Source organism: Rhea pennata, chromosome 1 (assembly GCF_028389875.1).
Source record: "Rhea pennata isolate bPtePen1 chromosome 1, bPtePen1.pri, whole genome shotgun sequence".
NCBI lineage: Eukaryota > Metazoa > Chordata > Aves > Rheiformes > Rheidae > Rhea > Rhea pennata.
This window is the reverse complement of record NC_084663.1, coordinates 87,649,351-87,670,274: the sequence shown is the minus strand read 5'-3', so window position 1 is coordinate 87,670,274 and position 20,924 is coordinate 87,649,351. Positions and strand designations below refer to the sequence as shown.

The window sequence follows — 20,924 nt, the reverse complement described above, 5'->3', positions numbered from 1 at the left end:
ATTCTGCGTCGTTAGATGAATGAATGGTAAAACACAGTGAACAGCTACAGACCAACACTTTCATCTTCTGCACATACCCTCTGACAAAATTACTTTTGGCAGAACTTCCTCTGCTTGTCCTTTTTTCTTTGAAGATGTAATCGATGATGCTGGATGTACCTAAAGGAGCAGAAATAGAGTTTGAAAAACTCAGAACCATTGAGGATTGCCACATGTAAATATTTGGGAGAAATTAATTTCATTTAGTTTTGGGTATGTACCCTAGACTAAAAGCTATGCTTTTAAATGGTTGATATTGGGGGAGAAAGATCCCACCTAACTTCTGAAGGGAGGAAGATAGTAAGTTGTAGTTTTATGAATGCTTTAAATGAGCATACAGTAGCACTGCTACAGAATGGAGTAATCCCATTTATTCCCTGACACTATTTTACATTCCACAAGCCACATTTTTCTGTCTACATAAGCTTTTGTCTACCATGGACAGAACAAGGGAACTGATCTGAGACAGAACTAATAACTTTTTTTGATAGTTAACAGATCCGTAAGAAGATACAGCAGTTCTGTGCAAGCACAGTGTTTTTTCAAGACATGAGAATTTGTAAAATACATTCATCAGAAATTTAGTCATTTGATTCTTCATGCCAATACCTGTATGATCCTTCAAGTCTTCTTTTTCTGTTTCCCCAATGCTCTGATATTTTTTTTCTGAGGTTTTAAGTGCTGAAGACAAAAGTCCCAACATCATTCCTAACAAATTATGCATAGAGTGATAGTCCAAGCTGAATTTTTGATTGCAGAATTAAAGTCAGGTAATCCTCTCTAATTATTAGTTATTCTCTACAAGAAGCATGGTAAAACACAAAGGATCCTTACCTCTGTTACAAGGGATTGTGCCAATTTGTTCTTTGATAATGCAGGCACATTAATAAACTTGGTGTTTTCCAAGTAGTGACAATGCTGTCTTTTCCAATCCAGACAGTCATACATTAAACAAGCAATGCTTTCAAACAGTGTAGTGCCAAATACAAGCTACGAAAAAAAGATCAGATGCAAAGGATGAAGTTTGTACAGAAGAGTTGTGTAACTTACTCACATCACTCATTAGTTCTCTAAGCAACAGATCTACAGCTGTTTAAAAATCTTTCAAGAGACTTTTTCTCCACTAATTCTAAATGTTTTGTAGAGTTATTCCAAGAAACGGGGCCTTATCTTCACTTGCCTCATCATTACCACACCACAGTACAAACTGAGTGCTGCCCAGTTGCTGTAGTTGTATAAAGCCTAACTGAATTTAACAGCAGCCATTTAAAGTCTGCTGTCTTGTAAGAGAGATGCACATCCTATTTTGGATGGGAAGAAACAGGGGAGGTAACATAAGATACTGAAGCTTCCATATCATATATGCATGTTTCTATTGGTGATCAGCCTAGAGCATATTTGCAACGTCAAACATTCCTCTGCCCTAGAAGGATAAAAGATAAGTAAAAAACTACAAAATCCCTATCAAAGCCATCTTCTACTATTTTCTTCATTGTCATTGCCCTTCTAAAAACAAAGGAAAACCTCAAGAATTCGACTCTGAATTCTAGAGTTGTACAAGTAACAGAACATGACCATACAATCCTAACTTCCAAAGGCAGAAAACTGTATTTGCAAAAATTTGACAATGAAAGAGACAAGGTTACTGAAGTGTTGTACCGTGGACTGCACTGAGGCTTGGAAGGAATAAAAATTTGACACTAACTGTTACTTTGAATCTGAAATGTTTTGTCCTTATACTAAAAATCTGTCTGAAGTCACATGCCTCAGGCTTCAATGGCTTTAACTGGCCATATTCTTTTGCACATCTTAAACATTACAGAAAAGATGGAATGATGGCGATTTTAGACAACTACTGTTCACAATCTATTACAACAAGACCATTTTGCTTTCATGAAAGCAAGGGAAGTCTCTTGGATTAAGAAGTTTGCCTATAAAATGCTCATACCTTGCACAGTTTGAAAACATGAGAACAAACCCATAAAAATACGACAAAAGTATATTCTTTTGTATTTTCTTCTTTTTTTCTTACTACAATTACTGTAGTGTATGTTTTTCTTCCTTGCCTCCCAGAGAGCTATGATAAAGACAAATATAAAAATGGATGGTGCTATGTAAAATCTAATGAGAGTGGCTGGAGAGCTGCTAATGGCAGTAACAGAGATTAGTTAAACCCAACTGCCGTCACAGCAGCATCAGGTTAAAAAACGGGAATCACAACCACAGGATACAGGATACAAAAAATGAAACTTCAGAAGAAAAACAGCTAGTCAGAGAAGCTAATGCCAATGATATCTTTGGCCAAGAGCCTTAAGAATTATTTATGGTAACTTTTGATGTATATTTTTGGTTTTGGACTCCTTCCACGTGACAAGAATGGTGGCATTCAGTGACAATAAGAAAGAATTAATTACATTGCTTTTACTTGACTCACTCCGGATTGCCTGTGTTGTATATAAGCTTGACGCAATCACTTGCTCAAGGACTATAAAAATGACTAACATTGGATGTCTCAGTTTTAAGTTTTCTAAAATGAACCCCAGTGAGGAAGCACAACAGCCTTTAAGTGCTTAACTCAGGTTAAATATATAACTGATCCTTAAGTATCAAGCATCTGCTTTCTCATACTCAGGCTCTCTTTATGGCATTTCAAAACAAGCACACCAAATCATTGATCATTTATGAAATAGTTGTCTCAGTTCTCATGGCATTTAAAGACTAGAGAAGACATTTGGGAGAGAAGTTCTAAGTGTAGGACTTTCAGAGTTAATATTCTTATATCTTTGTTTTTACAGCTCAATGCTCCTCTGAAAAATGGATGGGGTGGTATAGAAACCTTCCATTTATTTCTATCACTTACAAGTGATTATTAGAGCACGTGAAAAATGTAACTTTCTAGAGTGTTTTGAATGCACAATCTTCTAAACTAAATAATAAATTTTACAGATTCAATTTGTTTGCTCTCTCCTCTAAACAGACACAGAGGCTCATAAAAAGAGTCCTTTGAGCCTATGAGTGGCACTTGGACAAAGATGACTATTTTTGGAAATATTTTCCTTTCTAAATACATGAAATCTGAAAAAAAGAAATTACTTTATAATACTCTATCATTTTTATATAAGATGTCTAACAATGTCACATGAATTCTCCTGTGTATCTTGATCTTCAGAGATGTATCAAGCTAGAACAGACATACTCTGTTCACCCGTGATTTCATGACCTGTGTTCTTCTCAACTATTTCTTTAAAGATTTACAAATGTGCCTACTTTACAGCCCTATTGAATTCTGAGTTACAAAAGAATGTGAAATCATAACTAAAACCTTTTAGAACAATTTCAGTGACAGATAATTTTTCTCTTCTGTTTCAGTAAGGATAACTGCTCACAGGACATTCTTAAGCAGCAACAATCCTCTAGAAGAGGATAGACTGGCTTAAAGAACTTCCTTCTGAAAACAGGCTTCATATTTTAAGACCACATCAATCATATAATGGCAATTCTACATGCTTCCACAGTTGAGGCATTTTTAATTAATGTCTTAGAAACCACTGTGGATTTAGCCAAATTCAGTTCTGATCCCTTCAGGATCAAGGGTACTTCCTAGCTCACAAGATTGTTTACATACAAGATTTAATACACTATAAATAAATGTTCAGAGTCTGTAGTCTGTCTTTAACCCTAATACTAGAAACCACAAATAAAGTAGGATAAGTTATAGAATGTTGCTTTATTTTGTTTTAGCAGTTTATGTTTTTTACTGCTGCCATTGTAGACTGTAAGGCACTGGACCCTTTCACCTTGCCACACTTCAGATCCTAGGCTGGAAAATATTTCTAATGGTTCACTTTCTCTGCCAGTAGTAATGGTCCTGACTCCCCAGGCTACAGTAAGCAATAAACCAGAGGCATGCTTTGGGTAGGACAAAAGGAAAGGACTAAAACAATAGCTATATCAAACACTGTTCTTGCATTCATTTTAATTTGTTCTCATGACTTCTTTGACATTCAAGTAAGCAGAACTGCTGTGAGGTGTATAAAAATATAATTTTTGTGTTATTTCATACTAACATCAGACTCTTACAAAATTCAAATTGAGTCTATGTGAAGATGCTGAATTTACTTAATTCTTCAAACTGTTTATAACTCTACTGCTATGACCTCCAGTGTTCAGAATCTGCAAGTCAGGTATTTTTATTCAAAATACCCCTTGCGAATACATGCTGAATAAACTTGATGGATACATGATAAAACATTTTTATTCAAAATTACAACTATACTAACTATTCTGGTTCTGCTTCATAGATGACTAAGTTTGAATTCCCGCCATTCCTAAATTGATGCTAAATATTACAAACCCCGAAGTGTGCGACACATTGTGATAGAGCAATCCACTGACCAGCATTTCACTGTCAGACCAATTAGGGGGAAAGGAGTTCTCCTTTACTAGGTGATGAAGTCTGGCAATATCAAAGAGACTTGATCCATGCTTTCCACTGTTCAGAATTGGCTCCAAGTATTTCCAAAATGTTTCCAGGTCTTTGATAGCTTCATCATTCTTTCTTTTCTCTGCTTCTACAACTAAAATGTGTGAATATTAGATAAATTAGGGTACAAAGTTTCCTCTTTACAGAAAGTATAGATTGTGCGTTAGTCTTCTGTAAGTACTGTTAAAATATTCACATTCTCACAGTCTCAGAAAAAAACTGTTGGGTTTAAAGACTTTCAGGAAGAAGAACCCTCAATAAAACATGGCAATTCTTTTAGAAAAAAACAAACAAACAAACAAAAATGTTTTAAATCTAGGAAATATAAAAATCCTAAATTGCCCTTTTCAAAACTGCCAGCACCAACTTTGGCCAAACCGCTCTTTAAGTATAGGGTAAGCAAGCCTTACTATTACCATTTTATTGAAAAAAAAAAAGAAAAAGATTAAAGTACAATACGGCTATGAATAGTGAGTCTATAAATCGTATGGTTTCCATTTTTATTGCACTGTAATGATCAATTTTCAAAGGTGCTCTGAATACAGAGAAAAATAATGTTCCCTCTTAATGCCAGTCATAAGGCCAACCACTCTGGAATTCAAGAATCAATAATACTTTTAACAGTCTAATTTTAAGAGATGTAGGGACACTAAACCTGCAGCAATTTGCTTTGATTTGGACTTGTGGGTGCTCAGCACTTCCAAAATCTAAGTATTAAGGCCAAATATATCACTTGTATAATTCCAGTGGCCCCATGGGTTTAAAATGAAACAATCCAGTGAGGCTGTATATTCTTCCAAAAACGCTGACCTCTTTAAGGTTTTCAAAGTTAGGTATGCCTTCTGTAGCAACCATCAAAAATGATGGCTAATTAACTTATAAAACAGCTGTATCATGACTCTAAAGATATGTATCATTAAGTGACTCCGGAAACAAGGTAGAAGGCCTGGGAACTCTGCCAAAACGTTCTGTAGGTAGAAGAAATTCACATGAGTTCAAGGGGAGGCTGAATAAGTACTTGGAAAATAAATAAAATAAATCCACTGAGGATTACTAAAAAGAAAAAAAACATTAGGATCAGGAAAATCCCCTGACCTGAAAATAGCTGGAAGCCACGTGTGGTGGTGGGAGGATGGGAGGAGAATAGGAGGGGAAGTTTCACACATGCTTTTCCTATCATTCTTTTCCCTTTCCTATTGCTTCCTTTCCTTTCCTTTATTCTTTTCCTATTATTCCTTTACTCTTCTTCAAGCATCACTTCATGGCCACTTATAGAGATAGAAACTGGGGACAGATGGTCACTTGACCCTGAAGAGTTCTGTGCTCCGAACTGCTCATCACAGTCTCTTCATTGTTTTAAGTGCCTCATGAACCACACTCTGTAATTCAGGACAATACCTCATCTATAGCAATGTTCCCAAACATGGTTTTGAAAGCCTGTCTTAGCAGTGTAACAGTATCGAGGGCTGCTCAGCCAGAGATCAACTTCCTAGTGTTATTTGAACGAAATGTGAATGGCACCGTGCTAGTAACACCATAGACAGAAAGTCCTGTTTTACAGGAGAAGAATGATGTTTTACTAACTCTGGCTCAAAGTTTAATTAATAACAAACACATGAAAATAGATTTAAGAATTGAGTTTTCTCCTTCATGAAACATTACAGCTTCCCAGGATCAATCACTCACATTGCTGTGGGCCTTGAATACTGCCCCATCCTCATTCTTATGCCTGTTGTTCTAAGGCATTTCTTTCCTAAAGTAGGCTTTCTCCATGTAAACCTTCTTGGAACAAATTAAAGCTTTCGTAAGCAACCCCAGAAGAAGCTACAGGAGTTGGGAGATATTGTCAGTGAAGACGAGAGTTGGGACAACTCTGAAGAAGAACTGAATGACCCTGAAATCTTCAGTGAAAGAAATGAGAAAGTATTCAACTGTATACTGCCTGATTTTGGATGAAAAAAAACACATTTATAATCATATTAATTGAAAATGTTAGAAGAGAAGCATCAGGTATATACTAATAAATCACATAGCAATTCTGTACCACCACTGTGAAAACAGGACTCCTAGTATCACTCTGAATGTGTGGTTGATCCTAGCTACTTCCAGCAGACAGACAACAATCAATTCCATTATGTCAGGCTGACAAACTGCTCTCAGTTATGAACATTAACTCGCAAAAAAGCTGAATTAATAGTGGAAAAGCTACTTGAGCCATTAGAGGAATAGAAAACTAACCATATAAAAGGATTCTAATAGTGCTCAACTTAGTAACGTCATAAAATGAAAACTATTAGACACCAGGGAAGGAAAAAATCATGAAAGCTGTACTCCATTCTGCATGGCTTGTGAATATTCAACCTCACCTGTGGAAAGTTTCTTCTTGCTGAATTAGATATTCCCTATCGCAATTTAAACCTTTCACTTTCTACCCTAGCCCTTTATATAAATGAAGCCTTGTCATGTCTGCCCCAACTCCATTCAGCCTTCTCTTTTTGAACTTAAGGATAACAACTTATTCCATTTTTTCCGTAGGTCAGGTTCTAGGGATCACTAATCACTTTGCCATGATTTGGAATCTTCTGACTGACACACATTTCTTCTGAGGTCCTGTCTCACTGTTGAGTTTTATGATAAGGTAACTTCAGAAGAGTCTTGCCAGCAGGTCAAGGGAGGTGATCCTGCCCCTCTACTCAGCCCTGGTGAGGCCTCATCTCGAGTACTGTGTCCAGTTCTGGGCTCCCCAGTACAAGAGTGACATGGAGCTACTGGAGAGAGTCCAGCATAGGGCTACAAAGATGATCAGAGGGCTGGAGCACCTGTCCTACGAGGAAAGGCTGCGAGAACTGGGCCTGTTTAGCCCGGGGAAGAGAAGACTCAGGGGGGATCTTATCAGTGTGCATAAGTACCTGAAGGGAGGGTGTCAAGGGGATGGGGACAAACTCTTTTCAGTTGCCCTGTGTGACAGGACAAGAGGCAATGGGCAGAAATTGAACCACAGGAAGTTCCGCCTGAACGTGAGGGGGAATTTCTTCACTGTGAGAGTGACAGAGCACTGGACCAGGTTGCCCAGAGAGGTTGTGGAGTCTCCTTCTCTGGAGATATTCAAGGCCTGCCTGGATGCAACGCTGTCTAACATGCTCTAGGTGACCCTGCTGAGCAGGGAGGTTGGACTAGATGATCTCCAGAGGTTCCTTCCAAGCTTACCGATTCTGTGATTCTACGATTCTATGATTTTTTAGGCCTCTCATGTATAATCTGCAGATGGTATTTTTTTTTTAGTGGTATGATGATATTGCTGACTTATGTTCAATTTACAGAGCCAACATAATAGCTTATCTTACAGACATGTCACCTAGCCAGCTGTTTCCCAGCCGGTATTTGTGCATTTAATTATTCCTGTATAAACATACTATCTCATAGCTGTCTGTATTAAACAGAATCGTCTTCTGTCCAATCATTATTCTCCATTTTGCCAAAATCATTTTGCATTTGAATCACATACTCTTATTCCATTAGCAGTGACAATATCAAATAGCACCATATTCAGCACAAATTCTCTTGGAACTCAATTTGAGGCATCCTTCTATTTTCACAGTACACCTTCAACAGCCACTCTTCAGAGGCTAAAATTTTCTGAAGTGCACCTACTATATATTTATTTTCATCTAGACTACCCTGCTCACTGTGGGTCCACGCAATAGCCTTAAAAGCTTTACTAAAATCAAAATATATTATGTGTACTACTTCTCCTCTGCTCAACAGGGTTACTACTTTATTGTGTAAAGAAATTAAATTTTTCTGACATGATCTGTTCTTGAACAACATACAGTAGTTGTTACTTATCTCCTCATTTTTCTTTTAACTGGTTATAAATCATTTGTTCCAGTATTTTTGCAGAAACAGAAATTAAGCTGATTACAATCCTCTGGGTATTTGTGGTCCTTCCCTTCTTCTTCCCAGCTCTTTTTCCACTATCTTACTTGTCCTTTGAGCTTTTAAATATAAATGAGAATGGCAGGCAGATCTTTAAATAGGACACAATTAAATTCATCTGAATCAGCTGATCTGAAAACTTCTCCATCTTACTTAAGTTCTGAGAGTGTTTTTTATACTTGAGTAAGTTAAAGTTTTTTACTTAAGTGATATTCAGTTATTCTATCAGTTCCTTCACAGTTTGAAGTTGAAGTCACTAGTATTAATTGTGCTTAATTACAACCATCACCTGTTGCAACTAGCATTTGCAGTGAAGAAATATTAACTCTCCACACTGCACGTATCAACAGTCTTAACAAGAAATAAAATATTCCTCTTTCTGAACAAATTTTGTAAAATACACGTTCTTATCACAAGATTACCTTCAGGTGAAAGTAAAGATTCTTCTTGAAGTTTAGCCTCTTCCAAGTACGTCTGCAGTGGTTCATAATTCTCAGAAGAAATCCTAATTACACTTGAAACATTAATCCCAAGTTCAGACAGCACAGGCAGCAGCTGAGGGTTGTGGAAATCCAAAATTATAAAGTAATGATGTGCACCATCATCTGGTTCATCATCTGTTCAAAACAAAACGAATGCAGATTAGAGCAAGAGCATTTAACAGCTACACAAAATTCTGTTTTATCTCAACTATAAAGGTATACTACAAACTAAGATCACAGAAACAGTTCTTTTATAACCTCATTCACATAATTTCACATAATCTTAAAAAATTATATTTGTTATTATATTTACTATATTTATAATTAACAGAATCCAGCAGAAAGAATACAAGTTGGGAAGGAAAAAATTGTTTGGAGAAGCACCAGGAAATAAATGTGTGCTCATTGTGGCAAGAACGCTAGCTGTAGTTGCAACATTTTCTGCAACTGGTTCTCTTTAAGGAAAAGCCAGTACGTTCTGAGGGTAGTTTAAGCTATCCTATTTCATCCAGTATGAAATTGGACAGGGATCTCACTCACAGACACAGACATACAGTAAGTTACTGCGTTTTAGCTGAGAGTTGATATCACTTACAATTGCTCCCTATCTAGTAAGTCCATGTTTGCTAGATGGACTCCTTGTCAAAACCCCAGAGCTGATAATACCAACTCACACTAGTCCTTCCTGTTGGCAAGAGACATATTCAAATTTATCCTCATGTGCAGATGAGAAGTTCCATGGAGTGGCTACTTTGTTTAGGTTTATTATTTCTGTAGAAATATGCACAGCAAATTGAAAATATTTCAAGTTTTAGCTATCAAAGCAAAAGATTAAGCATTTTATCATGTAAGAGGAAACAAGTCCTCTAAAAGCTTGACTCTTGTCTAAATTAATTGGGTAGATTCCCTTCACAGTCCATGGAGACTATGTTTCAGATGATTTAATTCATCCTACATGGATATCTATTTTAAGACAAGGGAAATTGCTTACTACAGTTCCTGTATCACTCCACTGACTGTGGAACATACACAATTAGCTCAGACTATCCCGAGATGGCTAGTGTTCATTAACACTGCTCACTTAAAAACCCTTCAACCACCCCTCAACTCATGGGACTTACTCCTCAAGAATTGTTCCTTCTTGCTGCAGAAAGCTGATTCTGGACTACAATCTCAAAATATACCTGTGGGCTCCCTGATTCAATTCAAGGGAAAGCATTTACAGGCCACTGTTGCTGGAGGGATAAACACAGTGTTTTCTGAGAACTTTCCTCCCTTTTCTGTTAAGCTTACTAATTAAAGACGACTTACTGTAGTATATTTTCAATGAGTTCTCGCAAACTATAGATATAAACACAGTAATTAAAAGAATCTGGGAGTATGTAAGCATTGATATTCCAACAATTATTTGGGATTTCTATTTTTCACTATTGCACTGTTTTTGTTTTTGAAATCAGTTAAATTACAGCTCTCCAAGACTCTTCTCAAATAGCAAAATATGTTGTAACATGTGACAAAATTGAGAAGTTTTACAAAAGAAATATTATAAAAGCCAGCAATTGCACAACAATTCCGCAATATACAGTACTGGCATTTTCTAGAGATCAATTGTGACATTACTGCTACATCAAAATAGGACATGGTACATTGAGAAAGCTGCCTCATCAACCACTATTTCCACTACGCTGTTCACTCTCAAGGTTAACTTCGTCACAACATACTGAACTGATACAGCTATTTCAGAAATGAAAATGTCACTAAGTCCTCTGAACCACAGAAGTGTTTAACTCCAATATAATCCACAGGAAGGGAGAACGTATGATTAATAGAAAAATAAATTAGCAGCTGAAAAAAGCTAAATCACATAACATGGAGAAATTCAGACCATTAGGGATTTGCATTTTCTGAGAAAAAAAAAAATCTTTTAAGCATAGAAGCAAGAATTTATCCCATAAGGCAAGAGAACAAGGAAATAAGGGTGAGAAAATAATAGTACGGGTTTTCATTGCTTCCTTGTTGGGGGAGGGAGGGTATAGAGAAATGTTCCATTTATAAAGGGAATTCTGTATATTGGTAGCTCCTGTCTACTCCCACTTTTTTTGCACGTGTTACTCTAATGCCTACACTGTCTGTATCCCAGACTCCTGTGTTATTTCTGCAAGGAAGCTACTCAGCCATAAAAGGATAAGGAGTGCCAAGAACTGCCAGAATCCTACACAGAAAAGACAGAATACAACCTTAAGTGGCATAAACATTTTTTATTTAACCAGATGAAACCCACCAAAAGAGTTTGATTTATTAAAAAAAAAAAAAAAAAAAAAAAAAAAAAAAAAAGACATCTTCCTGTCAGCACCTTCATCACTTCAGCTCAGGGCATATACCCAGGGCTGAAGAAACACTGCTACCAGCTGGAACACAAGCTCGCAACTTGGCTGACTCTTCTCCTCCTAGCAGGTCCACGTAAATATAAAAGAACTTTAGAATTGGAGAAAGACTTACTGAGGAAGCAACCACTAGAGTTCAATATATGTATTGCATAAAGTAAAGCAAAAAACAAAACAAAACAGAAAACAACAGAAAAAAATAGCCCATTATACCACTGCTAGTACTGAAACTGAATTACATTATATTTCAGTGCCATTGCTACTGCCGGGAAAAAAAGCATCAGCACACATACTAATTGAGCATTGATAATTTCTAACAGAAAGGAGGACATCAGCATAGTAGCAGAGATGAGAGAGATGAGGAGATCCAAAAATTCTGATGCATGTGTGCTAAAGAAGATGACTGCCAGCCATTCATCATAATCATCATATTCATAATCATTAGCATGATTATGCTAATAATCATGACCTCTTTATAATAATCAATCAGTTCTAATAATCAATGAGTAATTCAAATTCAAGTGGATCACAGTATCAATGCAAATAATCCCATGATTATCCAAAACCAGAAATACTCCACTTCAGAAATACGATAATGTACTAGGGATGAGTGATAAAAACTATTTTTCACCACCAGAAAGAGATACAGACTATCTTTGGGTTCCAGACACAGACATACATAAGCAATAGCTCAGACTGCTCTGGAGTAAAAATTGTGTCATTTTCTCTTTTGTTTTTGCCTTAAATAGCTGTATTAGAACAGCCAAGAATGCCAAAAACAATTTCCACTGTATCAGCTTTTAAGGATCAAAGTTCTTTGTGAATCTCCTGTTCAGACAATTTGTAAAATGTGGAATACGCATTTAAACAAAGATATTGAGAGTGCTGTTCTTCTGGGTAGAAACGTTCCATAGATCTACAAGCTCTTGATACTGAAAAGTGGATCTGGCACCACTTCATCCAAAGACATAAAACATAGCTTTAGCATGAGGTCCTTGAGAACCTTAACTGCCATGGAGTTGAAGAAATAGAAATTCCTGACACGATAGTTGCACCACACTTAATGTTTGGTTGGAATGGTTTCCAGAAGTTTCAGCAATACTTCACTTGATCTTCTCTTGGAATAGACTTTTAGGTGGAAGTATCTGTCAGGAAGAATGAAGAAACAAGTACCTCTCCATAAAATAGTAGCTGTTTTCTCTCTAGTGCAGAAGATTTGTGAATCCCAGTGTTTAACTTATTTCTTTGACTGATGGACAGACTCCAAGAGATGGCTGGGAAAGACTGTTAATCATGTACATGAAGTGTGCTCTCCCTTCTTAAAGCTTCTTCTGTCCAGTGACATTTGTAACCGTGGGTGGTATGCATTAGGAATAAAGTTTTTCTCAGCACTGATTGGTCTAGCTCACTTCTGGAGTAGTTTTCTTCAGGTCTCAGTTCTACCCACATACCTTTACAGCAAATGAAATTATATGGCCCTATGTACAGAATCTGGCTTCACCTACAAACAATGGAGTACTGCTCTATTATGCTTTATAATATAGGGAAAAAGCTGCCCTTCAGATACTGACACAAGTGCATTTAGTTCTAAAGTCCTAGTGAAAGGATAAGGAGGATTTGTTAGTCACTTTATTTTAGTCTTACACATGCCAAAACATTTTGTCATGCTACATATATACCTCATCTGGATTTTATTTCTTGGGCTGTGTAAGCTATCTTACTTCTAAGCAGAACACGATGGCCTCCTCAAATGCATAGTGGCAATACTGTAATACTGTGAAATATATCTCCATCTTCCGACATAGAACAAAGCAAAAATCTGAATGAGAAGCAAGGCTTCAAGAGTTTTAGCAAGTTTATCAGAAACCTAATCGTTTTTTTTTGTTTTACATACCAATGTATTTGTCTTCCTCTTCCGCTTCACCTCGTCGTTTTAATTTGGTGTCCTTTTTGACAGTAATTGCTGCTGGAGGGGCGACTTCTGTTTTCTTCCCTTTCATTTCTTTGTCAGCTATCTTGGCACTAGTTTTTTTTTCCTTCTTGCCAGGAAGCTTAGTTTTCTCCTTCCCTCTGTCTTTTTCCATTTTTCGCTCTTCTTCTGCCTGACAAAATGAAGAAACTAAGTTCTCATTGTAGCTTTTGTGCAGAACAAAGGGCAAACTGCTGTGAAATTTTAGTGACTGAATTTATTTAGTGGTTGAATTTATAACTTATTTGAGTATTTTTCCCTCTCAGCCATTAAAATGCTATTGTGGTGCAGCTGTGTTAAACACTCTGCTTTATCCTGCTCAGACACTCTGTTCAGTTTATTACATTCCTATTAAATCTTACTATTAAAACTTTACATTAAAAAGGAACTCCTGGAGGTAGATAGACACTATATTTACAAAATTAATGAAATGCATATTGGTAGAAAGAAAAGAATCACTAAGATTGACAGTGATCACCAAGGATCACTAAGATTTAGTGATCACTAAGAGCTGACAGTTTCCTATGCTTCAGTTAGACTACCACTATAGTACTTGCATTGGCAAAAAACCTTCCCTGAACTGAAGGAAAATAAGGCCAAAAATTCAATTTCTGTTTAGTTTTTAGCATCTCTGTTAATGCTCTTGAGTATGGTGTAAAAGGTACCAAAACCATTTATCTTTGATATAAATTTCTGTTTACTAAAAACCAGAACCAAGAGCCCCATGATCATTTCACACAGTATACTACTCAGCCATTCTCATCATTTTCAAACAAAAAAAACCCCCTACATTAAGTTATACTCAGTAATTTAAGGGTAAAAAATGAAAAAAGATGGTGTAAGTATCCCAAAACCTCACATTATAAATCCAGGAAATGCAGAGCCAGTCTAAAATTAAAAGAAACCAAAATACACTGAGCCAAAGAGAGGTGCTGTGAGGGTAAGAAAACCTCCACCTAATTCTACCCAGCTGCATGACCATACAACAGCTATACAAGAATGGCATTTAAGGACAGCAAAGCTAAGTTAAGAACATTAAAAAGATGCTAACTTGACTTATTGTTACCATCCCCTTTAGTGTCACATTAAAGGCTATGAAAGCAATGAGAAAAGCACTCCATGCAAATGAGATAGGTCAGTTGAATCTACACAGTTGTTTTCCCTAGACCCAAAAAGAAAAACAGACTTTTTGGCTGCAGAAGGTGACTCTAAGTTCAAATTCAAAAACAAAGCAGGAGAATTCTTTCCTTCCCCTTTTCATGCATTTCATTTTTGTACCACTCAGAAATACCTTCAAGAGATTCTTAGAACTGTTTATACTGTGGAGCAGTGGGTTTTGATCACTTTTCACTATTTGTTTTAAAATTTATTCCCTTTCAGACACTAAACACCAAAGATTTTGATACTAACTCTTTGAGTTCTAAGCTAATCACATCAAATCAGATTACATAATCCTCAGTTTATAATGTTCAAAACAGATTTGTTGCATCTGAACTACTTTATGTAATTAAGTCTCAAACAAGCAAAGACACCTTTGAACTTGTTAAGATTCCAACAAAGAGACCTAGCTGTCATTAATACCTCAAGAAGTATAAGCCTCACCTTTTACGTACTTCCCCCCCCCCCCAATGTAATATTTCTCTTTCCCTACAGGGTGCAGGAATTTTTTTTTTTTTTTTGAGTTTTTCATTCTGTAACTTTGTTGTTTTAAACTATATATTGCAGAATCATACTATCTGAAACAGTTTTCCAGTTCAGAAGCCCTTCTGCTCTTCTGTATATTAATTTGTATGTATATGCTTGTCAATTTATGACAAGTTTCTGCTTTTATAGAAATACGTAAATTTAAGAGATGGAATTATGGTTTATTTTTGTTCATTCAGCTGCTGTTTTCCTTTTACCAATCTATTGTAATAACTGGAACCTATTTCAAAGAACAATGGACAGTTATGTTAGTTTTCTGAGAATCAATCTGCTGGTAAAATCTTGGTTACAACCCCTGAGCTGCTGTCAGTGGAATTTGTATGGTAAAAGCTAGTTGGAAAAGATTAAATATTTTATTGTAGACAATTTAAGGTTATAATTCTGAACTAAAAAACAGTTTCTCTCCATTCCTTACTGCAGAGCATCCTTATAACCCACCGTCCTGCCAATTCTTGACTTCAGCTGGTCCTTCAGCTGCTGCTGTTATAGTCTGTCACACTATGATATAAATACAATCCAAAGAGAGCAAAAAACTGTGCCCAGATGGCCTGGAGAAAACTGAGAATAAACTGTAAATTCCAGAGACTCTTCTGCCTTCAGTCTTGACTATCCTCTGATACTCCAGGGAAATAAAATTACACTTACAACAGTAATCTTGTCAAAGCAAAGATAAAAGTTCCATTTTAATACTGAAGTGTCTAATCCTTAAACTTCAAAATTTTGTTTTACATTTTACTCATCAGCACTGACTGACATTTAAGAGAAAAGTCATTTCTTCCCCATGTTTTACAAACTATCTGTTCTATAGCTTGAACCTTTCAATTCCTCTTCTGGTTGAGAATGCCTTTTTTTTTTTTTTTTTTTTTTCTAAGATTCTTTATATGCTTCTGTGGCTTATATTATCATCTGCTAAATAGTTTTGCAGTTGACTTCAATGGAAACTGGAGAGAGTTTTAAATTATCACCTAGTATTTTATGCTCTTGTGTTTGTCCCATATTCCCTCCACCAATTACAGCCACAAATAGAATCATTTATAAACACATTTACAGACTTTTTAACTACACAAAATCTATGAAACTGTTTTCTTCTTTCAACTTTTACATGTATAGATGCCTTAGGTTCTATAGATCCCCTGAGGATCCCTCATTTTACAGGTTTTTATGTTATATCTTGTAATACATATAATTTTTGATCAATTTACAAATAATTTGTTACAGCAAATATGCGACTTGCTGTTAATGGAGCTCTTTAGCTGCACAAATATCTGCTTGGCAAAGATTATAGCAAAGGCCAGCTGTTTAGTAAGTTCTTGAAATGCAACACAACCTTTTTTTTTTTAATCACAGAAATTAAAAAATAATTAGAGGTCTGATCTGATAGTGATTTCGTGCAGGGTTGGTGAAATTCCTCTTGAACACATAAGCAACATAAACAACCTGACTAAGGCATTCTTGGAGCTAGTACTGATAATTTTTGAGAATACGCATGAATTTGGGGAACACTGAAAAAGGACAAATATGATCCTCAGTTCTGAGTAGCAAACTTCAAGATACGAATTATTTGGAAAGTTCAGAGAACAGCAACCAGCATAATCAGAAAACTAGAAATGTGACCTACATTTGTGTTTGTTTACTTGCATACATAATAGCTCTCTGTGAAGAGGAAGGTAAGAATTGTTATTCTCATACACAGTGAGAAGCCATCTATCAATGGATTTAAATTAGAGTAAGACTGATAAAAGTTAGAAACCTTAGAAACCTTTTCCAAATGTCTGTGTTGTAAATATTGTTGAGCAGTAACACAGATTGCCTTAGAAAACTGACAGGACAGCACTGAAAGTTTTTAAGAACAATTAAAAAAAATACTTGCCAGGAATATTTTTTATATATTTGATCCTGCCTTAGTTTCAGTGACAGAATAGACAGTATCTCTGAATTTCTTCCAGAGAGGTGATTTATGATAATAACTTTTTCACAGTGCTGCTCTGCATCCATCCTTGATACCTCCCAAGTAACTTAACTGCTCCTACCTTCAGCAAGGATATATATATATCCAGCAGAAGCTAGTTTCCAGCTTTATTTCCTACTGGTGTTATCAGCGAGCTAGGATACTACTTCTTCTCACTATTCTAACATAGAATTCTTGGGCAATATTTTTTCTTTTCTAATTTTTTTTCTGTCTCACCTTCTATATTTGAGTAATTGGGAGTTTCTTCCCAAAATCTAATTAATTGAAAATTTCCATTTCTATTTAAGCTCCTCTTCAATTATGGATACAGAAAGTTAAACATGAGAAAACTGAATTTACGCAAACAGCACTTGAATGGAAGTGCCTTGATAAAGTTAACTAGGCATCCACCTTAAGGCATACTGTTGTACCTTTTTTTCAGCTTCTCTTCTCTCAAGGTCCTTCTGCTTGAAGCAAAGCAGCTGAAATTTCAACAGCTTTCCAATCAGTGTTATAGGAATTTGTTCTCCACTTTCCAGAATGGCTTTGGCTACTTCAGTCACCTTCAGAGAAAAAAACAAAAATAACTATTACTCATATAGTTTCAATATTACATTTGACATATATTTTGCATACTGTAATGATGGAATGCAATTTCATATTATACAATATATGGCTCAGAATGGCCACATTTTCAGAAAAAGAATGTATCAGTAAGCATAGCTGTTCTTTGGTTCCCAATACCTTTTTGTTAGCCAAATAAAGTTATACCTGCTGTGTCATGAGATCATGAGATAAAACTAGAATGAAAAAAATTTCTATAATTAATGTAAAGGTCAACAGATACAGTTTTGACTGTAAAAAGTTGTTTTTAAAGATTTTAAGCAAACAAGTAACAGTAAGGAACTACCTGTTATAAAGCAAGAAATTAAAAAGTATTTAACAGATACCAAATTAACTGGGATAGCTTGGAGTACTATTTACAAAGTAGCTAGTGACTGAGACATTAGCCCTGAATGAAGGATACAAACTTCTTGAGGGGAACTTGAGAGGGTCTGTCTTGGTGAAAAGACATCCCCTCCCTGTGTAATGCTGATTCTGTTGGTATGCAGCCTAATTGGGGTGAAATAAGGCTATTGAGTTTTCTTAGGGTGATGACAGCAGCAGGAACATACAGCTGCATTGTCCAGATGTGTGGCACTGACAGGCTGTTTTATGACTATGTTTTTTACAGCTTGTTTCCACTGAATTTCATACAACTCACTAACATCTGGGCTGTTTTCCTTGGAGTCTCATAACCACTTTATTTACTGTGAAAAAAATAACATAACATAAAAATAACCTTAAAACTTGTTATATGTTTCTTTTCACTTGTGTTGTCTCTGTCATAAAGTTCACCTATGTAGGAAGCGCTCTTTCGGAATAATATAACCACAATATTTTCCTACTTTTGTTTTTAAGTAACTATCAGCTTTATTTATAACCATGGCTGAATTAGGTGTTACTCAAATGTTCTGACACGTTTCTCTTTTCCCCTCTTGGAGCAATTACAGTTGGGCACATATGGTGTCAATTTTGCCTGCTAACATTCAGACAATGAAGGTGCACACTGCATCTCACTGAACTATGTCTTGTCTGATACAAACAACACTGTTAGCGTTGAGCTTTGATAGTTTCTTGTCCAGCTTCTTAGGAATTTTCACTTATCTAGTAAAACCTGGAGTAAGCAACTATATGCACTAAAAATGGTTCTCTGGATAAAACAAAACCAAAACGGAATCCAGGCTATTTTGGATCAAATTATTATTTCATAGAAATGGAAGCAAAATATAGAAAAGAATCTTCTAATATTCAGATTATTTTTCTGGATCACAAAACAGGGAGTCAAACCCACCAAAATACTTGCATTTATAAATCTCCCCCACACAGTCCTGACCTTCCAATGCTAATAAACCTCATGATCTGCTTACTCCACATACAGGAAAATACGTCATGGTTAAGAGCAGTTTTGTTCTACATCATTCGTATTCTGAGTAAGAATACTTTCTGCTTGCTATCTCAACAACCCAGCTGTGAAAGGCTTCCACAAAGACTCCCAGTGACTTTAGAGTTGTGTTACCTGAAACTCACTACACAGAAAATTTGAGTTCTGAGAGAAAGAGACTTTAGTAGAAGTAGCACAGTCATTCCCATCAGAGAGAAAAATTCTTATATACTTCTTTGCAGAAATACTCTTAACAGGCTATGGAAAGAGATGCATCCCAATTGCCTAATCTAGATGAGCTGATCATACAAAGTGCACTTCTTGAAATACAATAGAGGGTAAATGGGAGGATTCCCAATAAGTACCTATAGCAATCAGACTTGGTGGCAGTTGCTGATGTATTGTTCATAGAAGAAAGAACACTTACACAGTTTTACAACACACTCCTCCTGAGAAGTTCAAAGCATTTTACCAGTTAAACACAAAGCTTTCTGACTATTTTTATTTTGCAGATAAAGAATGCAGAAACAAAGAGACTTGTCCAAGGTCTATAATAACATGAACTACTCCATGAGTGGATAGGAAGGACAAATGTTTTTTAAGTGAGGTGTTAGGTTAGTATAAATCAAACTCTCTATTTAACAAAAGTACATTCTAAGACTGTGGAGAGGGGTCAGACAAATAAAGATAACATGAGCACACTACATCCGCCCATGTGCAAGAAGCAAATTACTAGTTTTCCACACAGCAATATAAAATCTGCTTCATGTATAAGCAAATAAAACAACAGTCCTTCATCATTGCTATTGTAAAGATAGAAGATAGATCAATCCATGCAGAGTAGATAAAAGAAATTCATTAGCTATTTATTACACTGATATAAATTTACTTCCTTTGTGGCCCTGTGACTTATGCAGACACCTGGCATAAGCAGCTCTTAATTCAGAGAGCCTCAATGAAACAAAACAAAACAAAAAAGCCAAAGACTTAGTAGGAATATAAGATAGATGGAATTTTTCAGGACACTGTGGTGGATTCATTTCAAACTGGCTATACTCCATCCCGCCAACAATGACCTTTTCCTAAGTGAGAAACCATGGAAACCTGGACAGACAAACTCACTTAGGTAGGGCCTCTTTTCCTTTAAGGGAAGAGGAAACCCAGCATTCCTCACACAGCAGGGGTCATACTTGTGAAGTGCAGAAAGGCTGCAGTGATACAGGATTTGATCTCATATGGTGGCAGTATGAATTATACAGAGATTTAGCTGCCTGATGCAAAGCGCATGGATTTCAAGACATTCCAACACCACTGCATGAAAATTTGTAGTAGATACTATACTAGTGGTAGATAGATGCTGGTATCCCTGATGTAGGAGACAGGTCTTAAAAATTAGAGAAACATTTAAAGTGAGAGTCTTTATGGTATTTTTCTTTGAAGAACCATTGTGGCTGCTAAATCATAACCAGAAAAGAATTCAAGGTGATAAATAGCTTTATCAGTTTTAACTGCTATATCATTACTCAGAAGCAGTTAGCATGACTTGTTATGAACAGTGGGGAACCCTCTTCACTGTGCTGTTCCCTCAATCTAAGAGTTTTCTAAAGCCCTGACTTCCCTCCCGTTATTGAAACTATAAGAAATCTAGGCCATCATGTGTCTCCGACTCACATTCCTAATGATTCCTAAAAGAACTCCTTAGTAATTCAAATCCCTGAACAGCTGACACAGTTGAAGTTGATTTGAAGCAGGTAATCTATCTTTTACAGCAGAGCCAAAACATACACCAACCAAGTTGTTGTTTACTGTTCAAATATGCTTTCCTGAGCAAGTTAATAAAAGCACAAAAATTAATTTATTTCAATCTGCAGTCATTATCATGAATCCCTCACAAGGAGCTTTCAAGACAGATTACGGAATGAAAACTGCATGAACCATACTAGTAAGTAAATTTCTTTTGTTCAAAGAGGGCTTCTGTACACATAGCACTAGATT

The 20,924-nt window shown here is 36.1% G+C and overlaps 1 protein-coding gene across 1 annotated transcript in view; it reads right to left on the bottom strand.

The window, feature by feature from the left end:
• The window catches only part of SPAG17 (sperm associated antigen 17), a 107,995-nt gene that overhangs the window by 69,086 nt on the left and 17,985 nt on the right, over positions 1–20,924 (bottom strand). Inside the window, exons 4-9 of the mRNA XM_062594922.1 lie at positions 17,377–17,508; positions 13,219–13,426; positions 8,881–9,075; positions 4,435–4,616; positions 874–1,029; positions 78–159 (exon numbers count right to left, since the gene is read on the bottom strand). Coding sequence (XP_062450906.1) covers positions 78–159; positions 874–1,029; positions 4,435–4,616; positions 8,881–9,075; positions 13,219–13,426; positions 17,377–17,508 — 955 coding nt within the window. The remainder of the gene's footprint in view (positions 1–77; positions 160–873; positions 1,030–4,434; positions 4,617–8,880; positions 9,076–13,218; positions 13,427–17,376; positions 17,509–20,924) is intronic.